The sequence below is a fragment of the Sus scrofa genome, chromosome 1 (genome assembly GCF_054392235.1).
Source record: "Sus scrofa isolate SSC_HxYL_T2T_F1_AM1 chromosome 1, Sscrofa_HxYL_maternal_Yorkshire_Landrace_v2.0, whole genome shotgun sequence".
NCBI lineage: Eukaryota > Metazoa > Chordata > Mammalia > Artiodactyla > Suidae > Sus > Sus scrofa.
Genome location: NC_139383.1, coordinates 57036340 through 57058278, shown reverse-complemented (window position 1 = coordinate 57058278; position 21939 = coordinate 57036340). Strand labels below are relative to the sequence as shown.

The window sequence follows — 21939 nt, the reverse complement described above, 5'->3', positions numbered from 1 at the left end:
TTAGGTGTTTCTAGTTATCAATACATGTGACAGATTTGTGAATATGTGTTTTCATGAGTAGCACACGTGTATTTTGGTTAAGAAATTTCTTTCGATTAAATAATGTTTAAGGTAACTTGGCACATAGTAAATTCTTAATAATTGTTCTTTTTTTTTTTTTTTTGCCTCATTTAGAGCAAGGGTGTCTCATCTTCAGCACTGTTGACATTTTGAACTGGATGATTCTTTATTTGGGGGACTCTCCTATGCATTGTAGGCTGTTTAACAGCATTCCTGGCCTTTGCCCACTAGATCTTAGTGCCACTCCACCAGTTGTGACAATTAAAAATGTCTCCTGACATTGCCAGATGTTCTCTGGGGGTTGTGTGGCAGAATCACCCTCAGTTGAAAACCATTTATTTTGACTGATCAGATAAGTTTTTTGACATTAAAAATTAATTTATCTGACTAGTGAGATAGAAAGGAAATTGTGTATATTGGGATCAGATTTTATTTAAAAATATATGTTTCTACCAGCCCTTCATAAGTCACCTCTTCCTAATTTATACTTATACTCCATTATATATATTTCTATAGTTATAGCTCATCTTTCTCTTCTTTTTGTTGGGGAGAGTATTTCCTCTCTTGATTTGACTCTAAAACAGCTATAGTCTTCCCTTAATATGTATATTGATGTTAATCTTCTGAGTGCTGTATAAATTTATATTATTATAATAGCTTACCTAGAAAGTGAAAACAAGTTTGAATAAGAAGTGACTTGAGGGAGTTCCCACCATGGCGCAGTGGAAACGAATCCGACTGGGAACCGTGAGGTTGTGGCCTTGCTCAGTGGGTTGGGAGATCTGGCTCAGATCCTTCATGGCTGTGGCTGTGCTGTAGGCCAGCAGTTGGAGCTCCAGTTTGACCCCTAGCCTGGGAACCTCCGTATGCTGCGAGTGCAGCCCTAAAAAGCAAAAAAAAAAAAAAAAGTGGCTTGAAATAGTTAACAGTGAGCTAATCTTTGGTTATAAACTATGCTTTGCTTGCCACTAGATGGACCCATTCTCATAATGAACTGAGGAAAACTGAAAAAAAAAAAAAAAAAAAAGAAAACAGAAGCTTTTTTTAAACATTGAAGGCACTCAGGCTTAGGCTTATAGTATACTTATGTAATGGAAATTTTTTTTAACATCAAATACATAATTTTTCTGTGGAGATTTGTTTGGTAGAGGTTTTTGTAACTTATCTTACTCCTAACCCTTATCTTACTTTAAAAATCCAGTCACCTGTTATGAAGTATATATAATATACCGATAAGGTAAAACTATATATTTATATAACAAAGAATATTAAAAGAGCACTGGTATTTTCTTAAATTATATATCATCACATGACTTAATCACTTAATTGGCAATTACACTTATATTTTCTATTTATAAAAATATTTAATCATGCTAGAGTAAAAATTAGATGCCAAAATAGTAGTGGTGTAGCTGAGAAACATAACTAAAGTCAGAATATTTGTTGCTTAAATTGGGTCCACAATATAGAATGGAAAGGAAATTTACATGTTGGGGTAAGATACATGTAGAATAAAAAAGTGTGTTGACAGCTGACATCTTTGCATAACTTTTGAGAACCCTTTTTTTTTTTTTTTTTTTTTTTTTGGCTTTTCAGGGCCGAACTTGTGGCAAATGGAGGTTCCCAGGCTAGGGGTGAAATCGGAGCTGCAGCTGCCAGCCTACAGCACAGCCACAGCAACTCTGGATCTGTGCTGCATCTGCAACCACAGCTCATGGCAACACCAGATCCTTAACCTACTGAGTGAGGCCAGGGATGGAACCCACAATCTCATGGTTCCTAGTCGTATTTATTTCTACTGTGCCACAGTGGAAACTCCTGAGGCACCTTTCTGACAAAGCATTGGAGACAATGAATTTATAGAGTTTCATGATTATAGCATTTTACTTCTAAGGGGTATGTTTTTCTGCTTGAGGCTCATCTCTCCATTTCTTTTTTAAAATCTCTTCACAAACTTCATTTATATCCTTGTTCTCTATTACTTTCAGCCTCTGTGATTTAACCAGGTGCTTCTCAGCCTGTAAACATATCTAAGCTTCTCATATTATTCCCAATCTGCACCTTTCTTTCTATTTTATATTTCCCCTTCCTAGCCAACTTTCCAAAAGGGTGATACTCGAATCCATTCATTCCCATTCCCTTCACTGCAATCTGGAGTCCTCCTTCTGCACTCTTAAATAGTGACTTTCAATTCTCATCATTATGTCAATTTAAAGAGTTGAACTTCTTGGAACTTCCTCTTTTCCTGGTGAACATGACCCCAAGTTATATTCTCTTTGTTTGCTTCACCCCATGACAGTTCATTCTTGGTCTTTTTTTGCTTTTTTTTTTTTTTTGTTGTTGTTGTTGTTGTTGTTGTTGTTGCTATTTCTTGGGCCGCTCCCGCGGCATATGGAGGTTCCCAGGCCAGGGGTCGAATCGGAGCTGTAGCCACCGGCCTACGCCAGAGCCACAGCAACGCGGGATCCGAGCCGAGTCTGCAACCTACACCACAGCTCACGGCAACGCCGGATCCTTAACCCACTGAGCAAGGGCAGGGACCGAACCCGCAACCTCATGGTTCCTAGTCGGATTCGTTAACCACTGCACCACGATGGAAACTCCTCTTGGTCTTTTTTTAATGTGCCCAACCCCCAGTTCTTTTTTTTTTGGCTTTTTTTGCTTTTTAGGGCCACACCCACAGCATATGGAAGCTCCCAGGTTAGGGGTCAAATCGGAGCTACAGCTGCCAGCCTGCGCCATAGCCACAGCAACACAGGATCTGAGCTGAGTCTGTGACCTACACCACAGCTCATGGCAGTGTGGGATCCTTAACTCACTGAGTGAGGCCAGGGGTGGAACCTGCATCATCATGGATACTAATTGGGTTTCAATGAGCCATGATGGGAAACTCCCCTGCCACTGCCCCGCCTTATTCTTGAAATGTTGGTTTTTCTCAGATTTCATCCTTAATTGTTTTCTCTTGTTTTTACCTACCCATTCTCAGTGATCTTATCTGCACCAGACTCCTGAAATCAACTATGTGCTGATTATTCTTGAATCCATAGCTCCATCTAGACTGCTCTGTGAAGCTCTTTACCATTCTTTCTAAATATTTTTAAGTCTCAGAGAATCTTAAAATCAGAACATCCAGCTGCCTTGCCTCGAAGACTTACTTCCTTACCTGGTAAATGGTACCACTGCCCAATTAGCCACCCAAGTCACAAAAACTCCTACATCTTTTCTCTCAGTTTTGGCTGTTATTCACCCCTGAATTGCAGGTTCTATCTTAAATGCTTCTTCCATCTGCCTCTCCTGGTTGTTCTCATCACCATGTCACTCAGACCTGTATCTCACACATAAATTCCTGGGATGGGTTCCTTACTAGTTGCTTGCTTCATTGATGCTCCCTCTCTCTTTTTTTGTTGAGCTGCCATTGAAGTGGGTTTTCTAAAATGTGATAATTTAGTAATGTATACCAAGCTGTTTTTATTACTTTTTCAAAGTAGTTAAAATGATTTGGAAATGCAAACATTTTTGGAGTTTATGAAGCTCATTTGCAGCTTTTCAGAACACAGAGATAAGGCTGCACTGATCTTGAATATGTCATGAAAAAAAGCTTAAGAAAATAAATTTCTTTTTCTCAGCAGGTTTTTCTTCTAAAAGTTTATTTTGAAAGATGTACAGGCTAATGTAGAGATACAGTCACTTGTTTTCTAGAGAACTTGAAAGTAGTTTTATTTTTATTGTAATGTATATTCATCAGTTATTTTCTCTATCTAGTCAGGTGTCTCTGTGTGTGTGTGTGTATGTCCTTTAGAATTGTGTGTTGATGAAATATCTCCTTATTTAAAATGCTTGGAATCTTTTAGTTTTAAGATAAAACTTTGGATAAAGACAAATAGATGCAAATTATTGCTTTTGAAGTGGGTAAGCAATGAGATCCTGCTGTATAACCCAGGAAATTATATCTAGTTACTTGTGATGAAACATGATGGAGGATAATGTGAGAAAAAGAATATCTGTGTATATGTATGACTGAGTCACTTTGCTGTACAGTAGAAATTTTAATGGAAAAAATAAAAATTATAAACTTTAGACACTATAAACAACCGTAGCTTAATAATATATATTATACTTAAACTTTTAGCTTTGTGCTCTAAGTTGTATTTTATAACAAGTTTAATTGTTCTAAGAGAAGGCCAAGTTTTTAAAATGTATTTATTTTATAAAGTGAGTAAAATGTTTAGATTGCAGGTTGGAATTTTACAGTAAAATATGGCCTCTGAAGTGATTTATTAATTTTAATCAAAACCGCTTTATTTTTCTAGGTGTTCATTGTACCCATGGTTTTAATCGCACTGGTTTCCTCATATGTGCCTTCTTGGTGGAGAAAATGGATTGGAGGTATTTGTTTCTTGTTTCTTGTTATAATGGAAGAAGAAATATTTAGTGATTGATAGAAAATTCTATTAAATTTTTAGTTTTAGCATTTTATATTGCCAAGTTTTTGGCGAGTCATGATTAATATGATTTGAAGTGATTTTCATTTTAGGTTTGATTAGTCAGTTAGAATGACATGTATTACCTGGTGTTCTACAAAGTAGCATTTTGAACGCTAGCTTACGGATCCCAGATATATTATGTATTTTCTTTTCAGGATTTTTTTCCCACATTTTACAGATTTATCAGAGAGAATTTCTCCCAGTATTTTGTGTGCATTTTTTTCCTTTGAAGTTAATGTTTTTGTTTTTCTTTTCATTTTCAATGGTACCTTTTTAAAAAATAGCTGTTGGTTACTCATAAAATCTTAAATACTATGCAGAAAAGATATCTTTTGGGACAGAGTTATACTCAGTTTAAACCAATCAGCATGTCCTTATGAGCACTTGTTATTTGTGAAGTGCCTTTTTATTTTTATTATTATTTTTTTCTTTTTCAGCCGCACCAGCGGCATATGGAAGTTCTGAGGCAGGGATTGAATCGCAGTTGCCGCTGTGACTTACACCACAGCTGCGTCAACAGCCGGATCCTTAACCTGCTGTGCCCAGGCTGGGGATGGAATCCACATCGCCTCAGAGACAACACTGGATCCTTAACCTGCTGTGGCTCACCACAGCGCTTGAAGTGCCTTTTTAGATCCTGAAGTGCCTTTTTAGATCCTGAGAGATTAGAACCTTAGTTACCTGGAATTCCTGAGAGAAGGAGATATGACTAAGTGAATTTACTCATTTACTTTGAGGGCCATTACTTTGTTTACAAAGCCTTTCATGTGGTAGGTCCTACTCTAAATGTAGTCAGCTGGATTACTGAAGTTCTCTTCTGCAGGCACTTCTAGCTCTGCCTTTCTGGCCCCTCAGATGCTCTACACCATAACCCAGACTCCTATCCTCTTCCCCTCAGACCTTGGCCAAGGCTTAGCCTCTCTCTAATGATCTACTCTTAATGGCCAGGTCTTTTGAAAGTTCCTGAAAAACCAGTGTGCTTTTACTTTTATTTCCTGTTGCTATTCACATTTCTTTGATGTTTTCGATTTGAGTCAGGCCTCAGCCTTCAAGGGATTACTTAACTTCTTCAGAGATTCTACCCAGGTCTCATCTATATACTCAGTACAATTTACGTGTAGAGTTTAGGAAATATCAATGTACCTTATATAGTTGTTTCACAATGAATTTGTGCCTTAATAGATTGAATGCCTTGACAGTAGGCACTGTGATTTGTCCATTTTTAAAATCCTCTATTATACTTTGTATGGTGCCTTATAGAATTAGTGAATTTTGATAAATCTGCATAAATGGAGAGTAGTGAGGAAATTTGCCTGGTGTTTATTTTCCATAGTATTGAAGCAGCAGTTGCTACTTTTGCTCAAGCCAGACCACCAGGAATTTATAAGGGTGATTATTTGAAAGAACTTTTTCGCCGCTATGGTGATATAGAGGAAGCACCACCCCCACCTCTATTGCCAGATTGGTGTTTTGAGGATGATGAAGATGAAGATGAGGAAGAAGATGGAAAAAAGGAATCAGAACCTGGGTCAAGTGCCTCCTTTGGCAAAAGGAGAAAAGAACGATTAAAACTGGTAATGTTTAAAAGTATTATTGTAGTCTTTACCTTTTTCTTCTACAGGTTTATTAAGATTTATGCCAGTGGAATGTTGACTATGTTTTGTTTAGCTAGATTTCTAAGGTTATTTCAGTCTGGTTATTTATTTATTTATTTTTTTCTGCTTTTTTTGGCATATGGAGGTTCCCAGGCTAGGGGACTAGTCGGAATTATGGCTGCCAGCCTATACCATAGCCACAGCAACACTGGATCCGAGCCGTGTCTGCGACCTACACCACAGCTCATGGCAACGCCGGATCCTTAACCCACTGAGCGAGGGCAGGGATCGAACCTACAACCTCATGGTTCCTAGTCGGATTCTTTTCCATTGTGCCATAGTGGGAACTCCACATTCTGGTTATTTCTAAAGCCTCTTGATAGCCATGGATCTTTGCCTTTTTTACAAAAAAAGTTTCGGTTATATAAATTCATCCTGTTTTTGTTTCTTAGGTATACCAAAGAACTCTTAGATGTTAGATTGAAAATTTACTATTGATTTGCAGAGTATTATGAGATTCCAACTAAGTAGTGAGTAAAATTACTAATGCTTTACAAAATTGTCCCATAGTTAAAAATAACTTTAAATATAAATTCAGCTTCTTTTTGTGGGTAGTGTTTTCATATTTTTCTGTAAAGTTGAACTCAGAAGATTCTTATTTCTTCTATAGCTAATCCCACAAATATATGGTGTAGGCCAAATGCGAAAGTTAGAGAAAGTGTAGAGGTATTTAAGTGTTAATAAAGTTAATAATTAAGTAGTGTGGGATATCATGCATGGTTGAACAGTAAACAGTACAACTCATTTGTTAGTAGGAATTGATTCATGGGCAAGGAAGAAAATGCCTTATTTTATGTAAGTTATAAAATACAGTTTTTTTTGGCTTAAAAAAGTCTCTTTTGAAAAACATTCTTTTAATATGTATTTATACATTTAAAATTTCAAGACTATGGCTACTGAAAAATATAAATTGTTTTAAAATATGGAATAGTTTCAAAAATAATGTTTTTTAGACTAGCTCATTGTTTTTTGGATTTAGATATCTGACATTATTGAATCGATACTTAGAAAAAGGAGAATCACATTCTAAAGAAAGCCTAATAGCATAATATTGCATATTATGACATTTTTGTGAGGGAATTCATCTGTATTTTAATTTTTTTTATTTTTTGTCTTTTTGCCTTTTCTAGGGCTGCTCCTGTGGCACAGGAGGTTCCCAGGCTAGGGGTCCAATTGGAGCTATAGCCGCCGGCCTACGCCGGAGCCACGGCAACTCCGGATCCAAGCCGTGTCTGCAACCTATACCACAGCTCACAGCAACGCCGGATCCTTAACCCACTGAGCAAGGCCAGGGACCGAACCCACAACCTCATGGTTCCTAGTCGGATTCAATAACTACTGAGCCACGATGGGACCTCCTGTATTTTTTTTTTAAGAATAACAGTCATGAGCATATGGTTTATGTGTTTTTGAATTATGTGTGAAAGAGTTTAACATTCAGAGTTACTCTTTTACAAAATTGCGTTAAGTTTGCAGGATTTTTTTTTCTTTGCCAGCAGAAAGGGTCTTAAAAATGACATATATTTTATGGTATCAAGTATCATTAAATCCCTATAGTTGCAGATGAGCTTCAAAGAGAAAAATAGCCAAGATGAGCATGCTTCTTTAGGGGAATAAATGACATATAAAACAAAATCCCAAGCCTAATTTCTGTTTTTTGTCAGTTACTAAGAGGAGTGTTTAAAAATTCCCCACTCTGATTGTGGATTTACCCATTTCTCCTTGTAATTCTGTCAGATTACTTTCACTTCTGCAGTTTCAGTTTGAGTTTTAAAATAGCTTTAAGTTCTTGGCTGAAGCTCTGCATCTTGTCACTTAGATTTTTGAATTTATTAAGCCTATTTTAAAGCCTATGTCAGATAACTCTAATATGCTGATATCCTCTGGGTCTTTTTTTAGTTTTTCTTCTTGTGTCCTCCCCCCCTCTCCCACATACCTGGGCATTTCTGCTTACTATACATTATGTGTGTAAAACTGGAAATAATTTGAGGCTCTATAGCTTGTCTTCCTTCAGAGAAGATTACTTTTACTCCTACACGGGGTTAGGAGTAGAACATGTTAACTCAGTCGGTAATTGAGCTGTTTAGAAGCTTTGTTTCAGTTTTAGGGGGCTGGCCTATTTCTGGTTCACCCTAATTCCTGGAGTGTGACCAGGGAATTCTAACTGAAAGCCTGGAGATTAAGCAGGACCCCTCCTCTTTGGTAGCCTGGTACAGTGTTTGTTTTCCTGTTCTTGTGATAGCTGCTGAAAGTTCTTTTCAATTTCTTAGCCTCTCAGCTACTAGTTTTGAAACAGTGCCTATAGAGGAAAATCCTAGAGAAGCAAAGCTATACCAGATATCTAGCTCATCTCTCTGGGCTTCCCTTCTTCCTGAGTTGTTGGCCCTTCAGGTCCTTACTGCCTTTCTAATTCTCCAGTGTCTTCAAACAAGTGCTTTCAACATTTTGTCTAGTATTTTCTCAGGCTGTAAAATTGGTCTAAATAAGCTAGTCTGCCATTTGCCAAAAGCAGAAAAGTTTCCCTGTTCGTGGAAAAAGCATTTAGGTTTGATTTCTAACTGACAATGAGGAGGCAGTGATTTTCCAGAATATTTGTGCTTATACTTCCAAAGGCAGAGTTAAGAAAAAAGAAAATTCTAAAGTTTTATGCATATTGGTAGGTTTTTCCTCTTTTCAAATCATGATTAGTAAATACTGAAATTGTTAAATATGTTTTTTCTTTTTAAAAATAATATACTTACATTAAAGAAAGTTTGAAAATGAATAATCCTTAACTTTCACTCTATCACTGACAGACATTTATTTATTTATTTATTTTTTGCTTTTTAGGGCCGCACCCTCGACATGTGGAGGTTCCCAGGCTAGGGGTCTAATCGGAATCGCGGAGCTACAGCTGCCGGCCTACACCACAGCCACAGTAGTGCAGGATCTGAGCCATGTCTGGGACCTACACCACAGCTCACAGCAACGCCAGATCCTTAACCCACTGAGTGAGGCCAGGGATTGAACCCACAACCTTGTGGTTCCTAGTCAGATTCATTTCCACTGTGCCACGACGGGAACTTCTCACTCACATTTTTATCATCTTAAAAGAGTTTCTTATCATTTACTTGTCTATCTCTTTAATTTAAAAATATACACAAGTGACATAAAGATCAGTTTTCTTTGTAAAATAAAAATGTGAGTATCTAGAAGTACATGGGAGTAAAAGTGATCTCTTCATGTCCACTTCCACTCTTTACTTTTTGGTAATCCTTCTAGATACTAACTTTTCTATGCATTTACATTTTCTATGCATTGTTCAGTTTTGACTTCACTCTCCCCATCCTTTTTTAACGTAAATGTATTTTTCTTTAGCTTTTTTTTTTCACTTGGATACCTTTTCTCAGTACATATAGAACTCAGTACTTATAGAACTATCTAGCATCAGAGGGAACACTTTATAAAAAACAAACAGAACTTTTCTTTAGAAGATATCAATCCATAAAGTAATGGCAGACTACTACAAAGAAGAATCAGTTGGATATTGACACATTATAGTTATTTAGATAACTGACCAAGGAAGAAGAAAAATAAATGAGTTATGGACATTTACTAGATGGTTAGAGTTATCTTTTATGAGCAAACTCCGTAGTTAAGTCAGTACTGAGACTCAATATTTATTTGTTCTGTTAAATATTTAGCTTGTTCAACCACATAGACCTATGAAAATATTTCCATAGTAATATCATGAGAAAGCAAGCAGTTGGTTAAATGTTAATCATATTCCTGTTTTAGTCCTTTTTTACTGTTTGTTAAGAAGTAATGTTTATGTTTTGAGGATTAATTTATGCTAACTTGGCCTTTGCTTTTCAGAAGTTGTCATTGTTTTTTTTGACTTTGCTTAGGAAATACATGCTCATAAGTGAATCTTGATACTTTCTTCATGTAAAACTTAAAAAAATTCTATGGTATTAGTACCTTCAGAATAAAAGTACTGAATATTGAATTCTTTAAATGCTTTTTCTTTTTAATTAGCATATACAAGATGTAATTTTATCAGGATATTGAAGTTATTTCAGTATCTCAATAACAAAATATGTTGAAAAAATTTAACCACCTGGTTAAACTTTCCTTTAAAAATGCTCTTTCTTTGTTTAGTTATTGTATTTAATGGTAGAAATGGTTCCAAAGTAGAAATTTCATTGGCTGGTAAAGAGAGGTGATGGTGTAGCAGGAGAGGAATGGTACTTTTTGATCCTTTGGCTCATAGAGTCTCTAGGGAAAACAAAGTGATGGCATTTTAGATAATATAAAATATGATTCAGAATTAGGGGCCAAAAGTAGGACCAGTATCTCCTGGGTTGACTTAGGACTCTTCTAGATTTGACAGGGATATACGTGCACTAAATATTGTGTTCTTTTTTTTTTTTTTTTTTTTTCCTTATGAAGTAGTTTAAGTTGCCAAATCTTTGCCAGGAGGTTGATCATTGACCATATTTTTTTACTCCCTAATTACATTAATAGCTAGAGTTGTTTTATAGATTTTTCTTGAGACTGATGCCAGCCCTCTTATGGGTCTGAAAGTAATTGTAGCTTGAATCTAGACAATTTTTTTAGTCTTTAAAGTTTCCAAGGGTCTTCTTTATTTATTTGAGATATAAATTCTCCATCTGCTTCACTTCTCTGTGATACTTAAAAAATATACTTGCTATGAAATATAAGACATTTTATGTAGTTCTGAGATTAAAAAGAATTTAGATTAAAAATTCAGTGATGAGTAGTATTTAATTTTTATGTTGATACATCCATGACTGTAGTTCAGCCACTTTGTTGACTGTTCAACTCTTATTCTAATTTACACAGGTATATATTGTAGGTGTTTGTTCCCTTAAAATCCAGAGTCTATCAGTGACACAACTTCCCTCTCCCTCTCTAAATGAGCATCATTGGTGAAGAGTATAGTATACATCTGGGTTCAAATTCTCTTTTAATCACCTGAATAAATTACATGTAATCTTTATGCCCCCTTTACATTTGTGAAATAAATATAATGCAGTCTACTTTTCAGAATTGTTATAAGGATGAGAGAAACGGTAAAATGCCAGATACTTTGCCTAGCTCTGAGTAAGTGGTAGCTAGATTGTTACTGCTGTTATGACTACTGAGTAGTACCCAGGGGTGCTTTGATACATGATATAGACCCTGGGCTGTAAATGTACATTGAAAACCATATGCTGGATTAAGGAAAACTAGCCTACAAATTAAAGGGAGTTTATAGAGCCTTCTCTAGCAGATCATTTGTTGCATATTATTTGCTCAGATTTGTGAAAATAAATTAATCCTTCTATCTCTCAGTTGGTAAATGGATTTGAATGTGTTTTTCTTTTCCTTTTATTTTCAGGGTGCTATTTTCTTGGAAGGCGTAACTGTGAAAGGTGTAACTCAAGTAACTACTCAACCAAAGTTAGGAGAAGTACAGCAGAAATGTCATCAATTCTGTGGCTGGGAAGGGTAATAAACATTTTTAATTTTAATTAAGGTTTTAAATAAAAAAATCTCACTCTACAGTACTTAACATTAGTGCAAATAGTGACATAGCTTCTTTCTTTGCTCCTTAAAGTTTGTATTTTTCCATAGAGTTCTTAAAAAGATGTCAGGCAAGAGTTTATCAGATTTTTCTCAAGATAAACGAGAAATAACTAGACTTTTGAAACAAAATTATTTGACTCACACGTCTTCCAGGAATAAAAAATTACTATTTGGGTTTGATTCTACTGTTGCTGACTAATGTTTCAGTTGCCCTTATTATTCTATTAAGAGAGAAGAGGCGAAACTTGAATGTTTCTCATTTTCCAGTTTTTCTGTCATCAGAATCAACTTTAAATATGTTCTGTTCCTTACCATGACTTGAAGATGTTTATTGGACATTTCATGGGACAGGATTCAGAAGAGTTCACTGCTCTTACCTGTTGCTCTCAGGTCTTGGTGTGTCATCATTTCTGTTGATCATTGCTGTCTGTGGCAGAAAATTGTAATATAGCTGGAACATGATGAAACAGGATTATTGTTAAAAATTACTAACATAAAGAACTTTTGGACTGGCACATACATATCAATCAACTAGAAATAATTTCAACTAAAAAATGAAATGATGTCGAAGTGATACCAGTTTTAGTGTTCTGTTAAATCCTTGCCAGTGTACTTTAATCTTGATGTAAATTTCTCTTGTTTTGTTACTTCTGGGCACCTTTTGAGTAGAAACTTGCCAACCTTGCAGAGTTAGGCCAAGTTGGCAGTGTCATGATGGGGGAATATGGAGTCTAGAGAAATGTAAAAGCCTTAAGGCAATATTTAAACTTCTTCCTGAAGGAGTTCCCGTTGTGGCACAATGGAAACGGATCTGACTAGGAACTATGAGGTTGCGGGTTTGATCCCTGGCTTTGCTTAGTAGGTTAAGGATCCAGCGTTGCTGTGTGCTGAGGTGTAGGTCAGCAGCTGTAGCTCTGATTGGACCCCTGGCCTGGGAACCTCCGTATGCTGTGGGTGCGGCCCTAAAAAAAAAAAAAATGAAAAACAAAAAAAAATGAACTTCTTCCTGAAATGAAAGACTTATAAACATACTTGCTTTACTATTTACATCATATATATTAATATTTAAAAATTAGCCCAATAGTCATAGTGGTGGCAATTAGGATCTTGTTAACTTGTGTTCTAAAATGTCAGGAAAATGATAACTTTTTGTTAGCATACTTGTGAAAACTGATATTCCAATCGATGTTAATCTCATGATAGGGAGAACATTGTGATAAATGTGCAGCTTTTGAGATTGGTTTAGAACATGTATTGCTTTATATGGATACCTGCCATAATAGTAATACAGCATTCTTCTTTCAGGTCTGGATTCCCTGGAGCACAGCCCGTTTCCATGGACAAGCAAAATATTAAACTTTTGGAGCAGAAGCCATATAAAGTAAGCTGGAAAGCAGATGGTACTCGGTAAGTTAGACTTCTAGAAAAAGTTGTACTAATAACCTGAATGCTTGAGGAGTATTGTTTTGTTGTTAGAGAAGTTTTGCACTCCTGAGAGTGACTCCACTTGGGGCAGGGATTGAACCCGTGCCACAGCAATGACTTGAACCACTGCAGTGGCAATGCTGGATCCTTAGCTTGTTGGCCACAAGGGAACTCCAGCTTTGCTAGTATTCTTAAGCTGTGTAATACTGTTAACTCTCATTCGGCTAAATTTTTGGTTTTAGAGTTATGTTAGTTTGACATAAATCTATACTAAATTTAAATATGAAAATGTTTTTTCTTAATAATATTGTGCTTTTTGGTATGTCTGCCACCCACTACATTTTCTTTAATGATTATTGGGCACTTCTAAAATTAACAGATGTGTTATCAGTTTATAATCTAAAAATTACCAAGTCTCCTTGATTCATTCTGAATTTTGTTCCTTTGATAGTTTTTCTTTTTCTCTTAATCCTTGTTAATAATTTTTATAATTTTATACTCTTAAGGTTGTATTCTTACAACAAAGCTTACCTTCAAATTTCATATTCCTAAATTTAAAAATATTTATTAGTGTAAGTTTTTTTTTTTTTTTTTTTGTCTTTTGTCTTTTTTGTTGTTGTTGTTGCTATTTCTTGGGCCGCTCCCGCGGCATATGGAGGTTCCCAAGGCTAGGGGTCGAATCGGAGCTGCAGCCGCCAGCCTACGCCAGAGCCACAGCAACGCGGGATCCGAGCCGCGTCTGCAACCTACACCACAGCTCACGGCAACGCCAGATCCTTAACCCACTGAGCAAGGGCAGGAATCGAACCTGCAACCTCATGGTTCCTAGTCGGATTCGTTAACCACTGCGCCACGACGGGAACTCCCAGTATAAGTTTTTTTATAATTTTTTTTTTTTTTGTCTTTTTGCCATTTCTTGGGCCGCACCCTCAGCATATAGAGGTTCCCAGGCTAGGGGTCTAATCGGAGCTGTGGCCACCAGCCTACGCCAGAGCCACAGCAACGCGGGATCCGAGCCGCGTCTGCAACCTACACCACAGCTCACGGCAAGGCCCGATCCTTAACCCACTGAGCAAGGCCAGGGACTGAACCTGCAACCTCATGGTTCCTAGTAGGATTTGCTAACCACTGCGCCACGATAGGAACTCCTATTAGTATAAGTTTTATGCTTCCTCAATAACATTCAACTTTTTCTTTCTTTTTTGTAATCCGTTTTTTGTATCTTTGCTGTGTGTATTTATTCATTCTGCAAATCTTATAATAGTTGAGATAATTATTTTAACAGATATTAATGTAAAAGTCTTTCATGATGAAGAAAATATTTTAAAATAATTAGGAGTACATAAGTATGTACGTGAAATATGTATATTTCAGTTTTTTCCCCAGCTTTGTATGTAATATGGTATTAACTGTCATCATTATGTCATGCATTATATCTTCAGAAATTATTTGTCTTATAACTGGCAGTTTGTACCCTTTGACCAGTACCTCCTCATTTTCTTCACCCTCTTAGCTCCTGGAAACCCACCGTTCTATTCTGTTTCTGTGAGTTGGCTTTTTTAGATTCCACATGTAAGTGGTACCATACAGCATTTGTCTTTCTCTGTCTGACTTAATACCACTTAGCATAATGCCTTCGAGTTCTGTCTGTGTTGTCGCATATGACAGGATGTCCTTCTTTCTCATGGCTGAATAATATTCCATTGTATATATATACATATGCCACATCTTTATCTGTTCATCCGTTGGTGGATACTTAGGTTGTTTTCATATCTTGGCTTTGTGAATAATGCCGTAATAGAAATGGGAAAGAAGATATCTCTTCAGAATCTTGTTTTCATATTTTAGTATTAAAAGGTTCTTTTGAAGTTAATATGGATTGAATATAACTTTTAGGAAAAGTCTTTGAGTGCCAAAGTGATAATTATGTCTTTTTTATCATGCTGTCTTCATCTGTATTTCACTTGTGATGACCTTAAAAGCTACATATTGAAATATGGAGCAGGGCAAATACAATTTGATTTTAATATTAGGTTAATATAGTGATATTATTTCAACATGACATGCTTTCTGGTAATTTGTTATACTTTATTTTTATTATTTGGGGATGTATCAAAATACTTTCTTTAAATTTTTTTTTTTTTTAGTGGAAACAATCTTTCTCTTCAACTTAGCATTTTTTAGCTTTTTTTGGATTTTGTTGGTAACAGGTTCCTTAAATAAAGTTCAGAAAATAACAAATAAGGAGTTCCTGTCGTGGCTCAACAGTAAAGATCCTGACGAGTATCCATGAGGACTCAGGTTCAATCCTTGGTTTTGCTCAGTTGGTTAAGGATCTGGCATTGGCGGTGAGCTCTGGTGTAGGTCTCAGACGTGGCTTGGATCTGGCTTGGATTTGGTGTTGCTATGGCTGTGGCATAGGCCAGTGGCTGCAGCTTCAGTTCAACCCCTAGCCTGGCAATTTCCATATACTGTGGGTGCGGCCCTAAAAAAAAACGAGAAAAAAAAAAAAAAAGAAACTAACAAATAAAAAGAAGAAAATAAAAATAGTTAATTTATCACCTGGAGATAACCTCTACCAATATCATAATACTGACATTATTCTTGTGGTTGTAAAGCAGTTATTGTTTTTAATATTAATACTTGGTATGGTGACTCCAAATAGTTAAATAACAAGTATGTTTTACATATATATATGTTCTTTGTTTATAGTATTTTGAATTTACTTTAAAAAGGAACTAGCTTTAGAAATAATACATGATAATTCAAGCAGTGTAGAGAGATAAAATGAAAAAGTTGTTTACCTTGTGTGTTTCCAGGAGTATTCATTCTGTAAGGATGAATCTACAAGGATGGATATAGTTAAAGATTCACAGATATATAGACAGTTTGGGTTATTTTCCTCTTCCATGTCCTCCTCCCCATACATATATATTTTTGAAGGATAAGTAAAATGAGCCTCATTGCTTATTTTCAGAATGTTAAAATTATACTTAACTGTTTGGATTAGAATACGTTTAGAATCATGTCTGTTAAATTGGTAATAAGGATCAGCAGAAGTTAAGTTGTTGAGACATATTTTTAATATATATGTTATATATAGTATATATGACATATAATACATATTTTAATATTATAATATAACATATATATAATATATATTTTAATATTATAACAGTGTCTTAACAGATGGGTTTATTCCCTGCTTCTTTGAATGGAGAACTAGTGCAAAAGGTGAGAAGCAAAGGTGTCTGTCTCTAGGCTTTGTACTACAAAATAGTCTGGGGGTTTGGGGGCACGAGGCAGAGCTTTGATCTGATGAGTTTCATATTCTGGATCTTCTTACTGCTGCGTTGCCTTCTCCGTAATACTCAGGCTGTGGTCCTGGCAAACCTTGAGCAAAATAAAGTCTGCAAACTGTCATTTGTATTCTGCCATCCTTCTCCCCTTATCCCCACAGTTTTATAATCCCTTTTCTATATCTAAGTATTGTCAGACCCCCTAAATTATTAGCTAAAGTAATTTGAGCTATTGTTTTGTTTTGTTTTTTGATTGCAGAGACATGAATTCTTAACCTGCTGTGACATAGTGGGCACTCCTAGTAGAATTTTTTTGTGTACTTAGTTTATTAACAGAGTTCGTAATGCAATAAAAAGTAACAATTTTCAAAATTCATTCAAAATGCAACATCTGTGTGAAAGTGGTAGACAATTATAAATATATAAAAATTTTAGAATTAATCTTGATTTAATTTAATCTAGAGATTAAATATTATAAATTTAATTTAAATGGTTTCTGAATTCTTACCTAAATAAAAACCAAATTATTATTTTTTTGTAACTACTATTGTAATGCAAGTAATAAAGTAAAAGAAAATGACTCAGAATTTAAGAAAAATGTATTGTGAAGTTCCGTGGTAGCTCAGTGGGTTAAGGATCTGGTGTTGTCACTTCTGTGGCTTGGGTTGCTGTGTGGTGCCAGTTTCATCTCTGGCCTGGGAATTTTGACATGCCACAGGCATGGCCATAATAAAAAAAAAATAATAAAAAAATTATTGCTATGTGAATAATTTGTAGTAGACAAGCAAAGCTTTCTAATGAATCAGTAATCATAATGAAAGCAAATCTCATGAGGGCTGAAATGTTTGTCTTTTTAAACTACTATGTCCCTCATGCCTAGAACAGTGCCTGGCACATGGTGGGCACTCAGTAAATGTTTATTGGATGAATTAGTCTGTGAAGCTGCCAGTCTTCACATGAAAGCTATGGAAACACTTATGGTAGTTGGGAAATTTTGAGATTTTAAAAGATCACATTAATTTCAAAGCAAACATGTGAACCATTTAGCAAAAAAAAAAAAAAAAAAAAAAAAAAGAAAGGAGAAGCATATTTCAAGGAAAAGGATACTAGGGTAAAATAAAGCTAGACGTCCCTAAGAAAGAACTTTTGTTTGGATATATGTAAGATACATGTGGTCCATTCCCCCCTCCTCCCCGCCCCAAGTTGTTGTAAAAGGGTTAAGTGAAGTAATTTAAAATACCATACACACACACATATAATACACAGACATATACAAGCATCCTTGCTTTAAGAAAAACTGAGTATGCAAAGTAAATGTGGGACATGGCTTACAAGGAAAATTATTGTGGAAATAAAAGGAAAACCACTTGGACATTTATGGAAATGTAGTTTATAGTCAGCTTTTTATAACACATCTATTTAAGTGAAATACACTTGTATAATGCTCCTTGGAGGAAATCATAGACAGATTCATTCCTCCTGAACCCTGGGCTGGGCATCCTCCTCTTTCATGCATTCAGAAATGAAATTGAAAGCGTATTACCTCCAGGGCTCTGTGTCAGGTGCTGAATGGATCAGGAATGCTTAAGACAGAAGCCTCATCTGTTAAGTTTTTCACCTAATTCACAGTGCAGCAAATGTTTTCTGTTAGGGCTAGATAGTAAATGTTTTTAGGCTTTGTGGTCATGTGGTTTCTGACTCAGTTACTCAGCTCCGCAGTGCAAAAGCAGCTATATTCTGCTGTTCCTACATAAAGAAATGAGTGTAACCATGTTCCAATAAAATTTTATTTATAAAAACAAGTTGTAGGCCAGAGTTGGCCTTTTGGTCATAGCTTACCAATGTATGATTGAATACATTCTTTTGAAAAAAGACTATTTTAACATCTCAGATTTTTTCTTTCTTTATAAGAAAGTGTAAAAGTGAACTTAAGGTAAGAAGACATAAGTTTAATATAAAGATATTTTTGTTTAAAAATTTACCTCAGTAAATTATAAAAATTGAAATAAGTTCTTCTTCTCATTAATTGTGTGTTATTTGTTAGCCCCTGGTACTCTGACAGGATTTTTAATGCAAGTAATTCATTAAATATATAAATTTGAAAGATAAATTGTTTTTTTTTTCCTCAAAAATTTCATGTCCATGCCTTTGTTATAACCGAGTATTCAACGTGTGGTCATGCTATATGTGTCCTGACAAAGGTACTTAGTGACTTGTAGAAATAGCTGTTGTGTGGATAAACTATTTACAAGATGTTCAGGCAGCTTCTGTATTTGCTGCTCTGATGGTTTTTATACAGAACAGTGTAATTACCCCAGGTAGTTACTAACCTGCTTGCATCCTTTGACATGTATCTCATTAATAATGTTTGTAGCAGATGTTTATTCTAATGAATGGAGCTTAATGTTCAGACAGGAGTAGTGTGGATAAAGTGGTATGCTAGGAACGTTTTCTATACTGAGAGGAATATTAAAGAGGTTTTGGATGTCTCTGGAATAATTTTCAGTGAACTACAAACAAACTACGTTTTTATACTATTTAGGAACAGAATGCGTAAATCAAGTAATATCAATGAAGTGATGATGTATATACAACTGTAATTTAGATTTGCTCACTTAGCTATTTTTAAGTTCCACTTGAGGGAGGACATCAGAGCAAATATTAATTTCTGTTTAGCTCTAGTTTTCTTTTGACTGAAAAGCAAGTAGTTTATGATATATATATGACATAAGATCTTTGTATATTGCTATTAAATAAGAATTTATCTCCTATCTTATTTCTAGTAAGTATTAGTTAGATCCGTAACATTATATCTAACAGAAACTCACTAGTAAAAAAAATTTCACTTGGCAAGGACTTTTAATTTTTAAATTATTTTGGAAAGACTTAGCATTTTTGTGAATGTGTTTGAGGGGCCAAAATCCAGAAAATAAAATATTTGCTTTAATCATATAACTAGATAGTGGCAAAATCAGCAGTACAACCCTGGTCTTCTGTTCTTTAGCTTCCCCGCCCCTCACCCCCATAGTTCTGTATTCTAGAATTGGGATGTCTAAAATATGGTTGAAGGTAGTTTTCTTCATTATATAGTCAACTAATTTTGAGACTTATTGATAGTTTAATGTCATACCTCTGGTGATAACCAAAAACCCTTTGAGAGAATGTGGACCAGATTATATAATTTAAAAACTCCAGTTCAGTTTTTCCAGCCTTCCCCCCACCCTTTTTTACCCCTGTTCTTGCTCATGGGGAAGTTTGAATGGCCAGGGATCAAACCCAAGCCACAGCTTTGACAATGCCAAGTCCTTAACCATTAGGCCACCAGGGAACTCCCTCTGGCTCTGTGGTTTTTTTTTTTTTTTTTTTTTTTTTTTTTTTTAGCAGTAGTTTCAAAAAAACCCTGAATCCCTACATACTATGAGGAATTCAGACCACTTTTCTTGCATCTGGGAGGAACACAATAAAGCCATGATACCGGTTTTTTTTTTTTTTTTTTTCCTTCTCATGGAGAAGGGAGACAAGGAGTGATTAAAGGTCAGTCAGAAGCACTGTTTACTGATCTGAAGTTATAATTGGTGATATCTGGTAGTAAATTGGTTAAAAAAGAAAGTAGTGGAACTCATTTTACTTTTAATCCTTCTCCAAGCCCAAATCTTACTTGGAGCCCCATTATATAAAAGACAAAAGTGGGACTGTTTTGGTTGTTGAACATTTCAGGGCAGCAGCATTCTGGGTGATCTCTAAGGTCACCATGGAACTTTTTAGGGCAGCAAGTCCCAAGTACCATTGTGTGTTTGGGTTACATTATCATCATAATTATATTACTAGTTTGTTAATTTAAAAAAAAAAAGTAATTCAGACATCCAAATCATAGCCTTAGTTGGCTCTGAGAATTTGCGTTTTTGAAAGCACCCCAGTTGATCGTGATTTCTAGCCAGGTTTGGGAACCACGGCCTCTAGTGCCCTGTTGGACACAGTTTAAAAATCAGTGCCTTAAACAAGAACAGTATTTGGCCAGCCACTGTGTTAAGGATACTGCTAAGAATTTGTCCACTAATTGATGAAAGGAAATTCATATAAAATGCTTATTAGTATGGTCAATAAATATTATTGTTGTCATAGTTTAAGACTCTTTGGAAAATCATTTTCACACGGTAACTATCGTGTGGTTTCCCAGAATTCATTCTCTGAGGATGTGGGATAGTTATTGTTCAGGAAGAAAAGTAGGTATCTAATACCTACCAGAATAGTAGGTATTCTAATATTTTAAAATCAGACTTTGAAATAGATATCAGCTAGTCACATCTTTAAGATTTACTGAAGGATAAAAGATCCTTTATCAGTTTCTTCAATTCAGTCCTAAGTGTGAGAATTACTACTTATTATTAGTAGAGATATTGTTTCTCAAATGATACTTAAAAATAAAAATCAACTAAATTCATTACCATATCTGGCAAGAAAACTCTTAGAGCTAAACAGATATAGGTAAAACATCTGTTGCAATCCCTGGTTAGAATTTGAGGTTGCCCATGTTTTAGGAATAGCAAACATCTGGAACTTTGAAATGTTAGAAAAAAAATCCTTTTTTGTTTCTAAATTCTCTCTCTTTATGTATATATGTTTCTAAATTCTCTCTTTATATATATCTATATATATATATATATTTTTTTTTTTTTTTTAAATAGAGCTAGGCTACAGGACCCAAATATATAAGGAGGTTATATAGGATAAAGAGATTAAACTTGTCTCTTACAGTCGTATATACAGTCAACAGCTATTTATTGCACATCTACCATATGCCAGAGCTTTTCCTGAACTTAGGTAATTAGAACTAACCTCTTTAATATGATCATTTTTATTTCTTAATGTGAGCATTTTCCATTTTTAGAACATACTTTAAAAAATACTATTTAATTGATGCCAAGATAAAATTTTTGCTCTCTACTATTGAAGCATTTGGACTGTTTCCAGTTTTTTTTTTCTTTTATAAATAACTCCTAATACCCATCTTTGTGTAGGTTATGATGAAAACAGTATTACTTGATAAAGAGTATGGGAACTTCTAAAGTCCTTGCCACATCTTGCCAAAGGTTGTGTGATACACCTTAAACACCATCACCCAAAGAGCCCATTTTACTGCATCCTTGGCAATTTTGGGTAGTTTCATTTAGTATAAATAATAATGTAGCCAGGTTGACAATTGGAAAGTGAAACTTGTTATTGGCTTAATTAGCATTTTGGAGCACATCAGTATGGTTGCACAAGTCTATTACGGGTTTTTTTGTTTTGTTTTGTTTTGGTGTTTTTAGGGCCATGTGTGCGGCATATGGAAGTTCCCAGGCTCCCAGGCTAGGGGTTAAATCAGACCTACAGCTGCTGGCCTATGCCAGAGCCACAGCAATGCCAGATCCAAGCCATGTGTGCGACCTACACCACAGCTCATGG

General features: G+C 35.4%; 1 protein-coding gene across 8 annotated transcripts in view; it reads left to right on the top strand.

Annotated features, from left to right (window-relative positions):
• Positions 1–21939, top strand: part of RNGTT (RNA guanylyltransferase and 5'-phosphatase) — a 210225-nt gene that overhangs the window by 18653 nt on the left and 169633 nt on the right. For 6 of the 8 annotated variants that reach the window (XR_014805724.1, XR_014805729.1, XR_014805727.1 and 3 more), the window contains exons 5-8: positions 4371–4446; positions 5878–6118; positions 11583–11692; positions 13076–13177. Coding sequence is in view for 5 of the 8 variants with exons in the window: in XM_021089934.2 (XP_020945593.1) it covers positions 4371–4446; positions 5878–6118; positions 11583–11692; positions 13076–13177 (529 nt within the window). In the remaining 3 variants the exon portion in view is untranslated. The remainder of the gene's footprint in view (positions 1–4370; positions 4447–5877; positions 6119–11582; positions 11693–13075; positions 13178–21939) is intronic. The other 2 variants (XM_084959940.1, XM_084959933.1) reach the window with 1 other exon arrangement.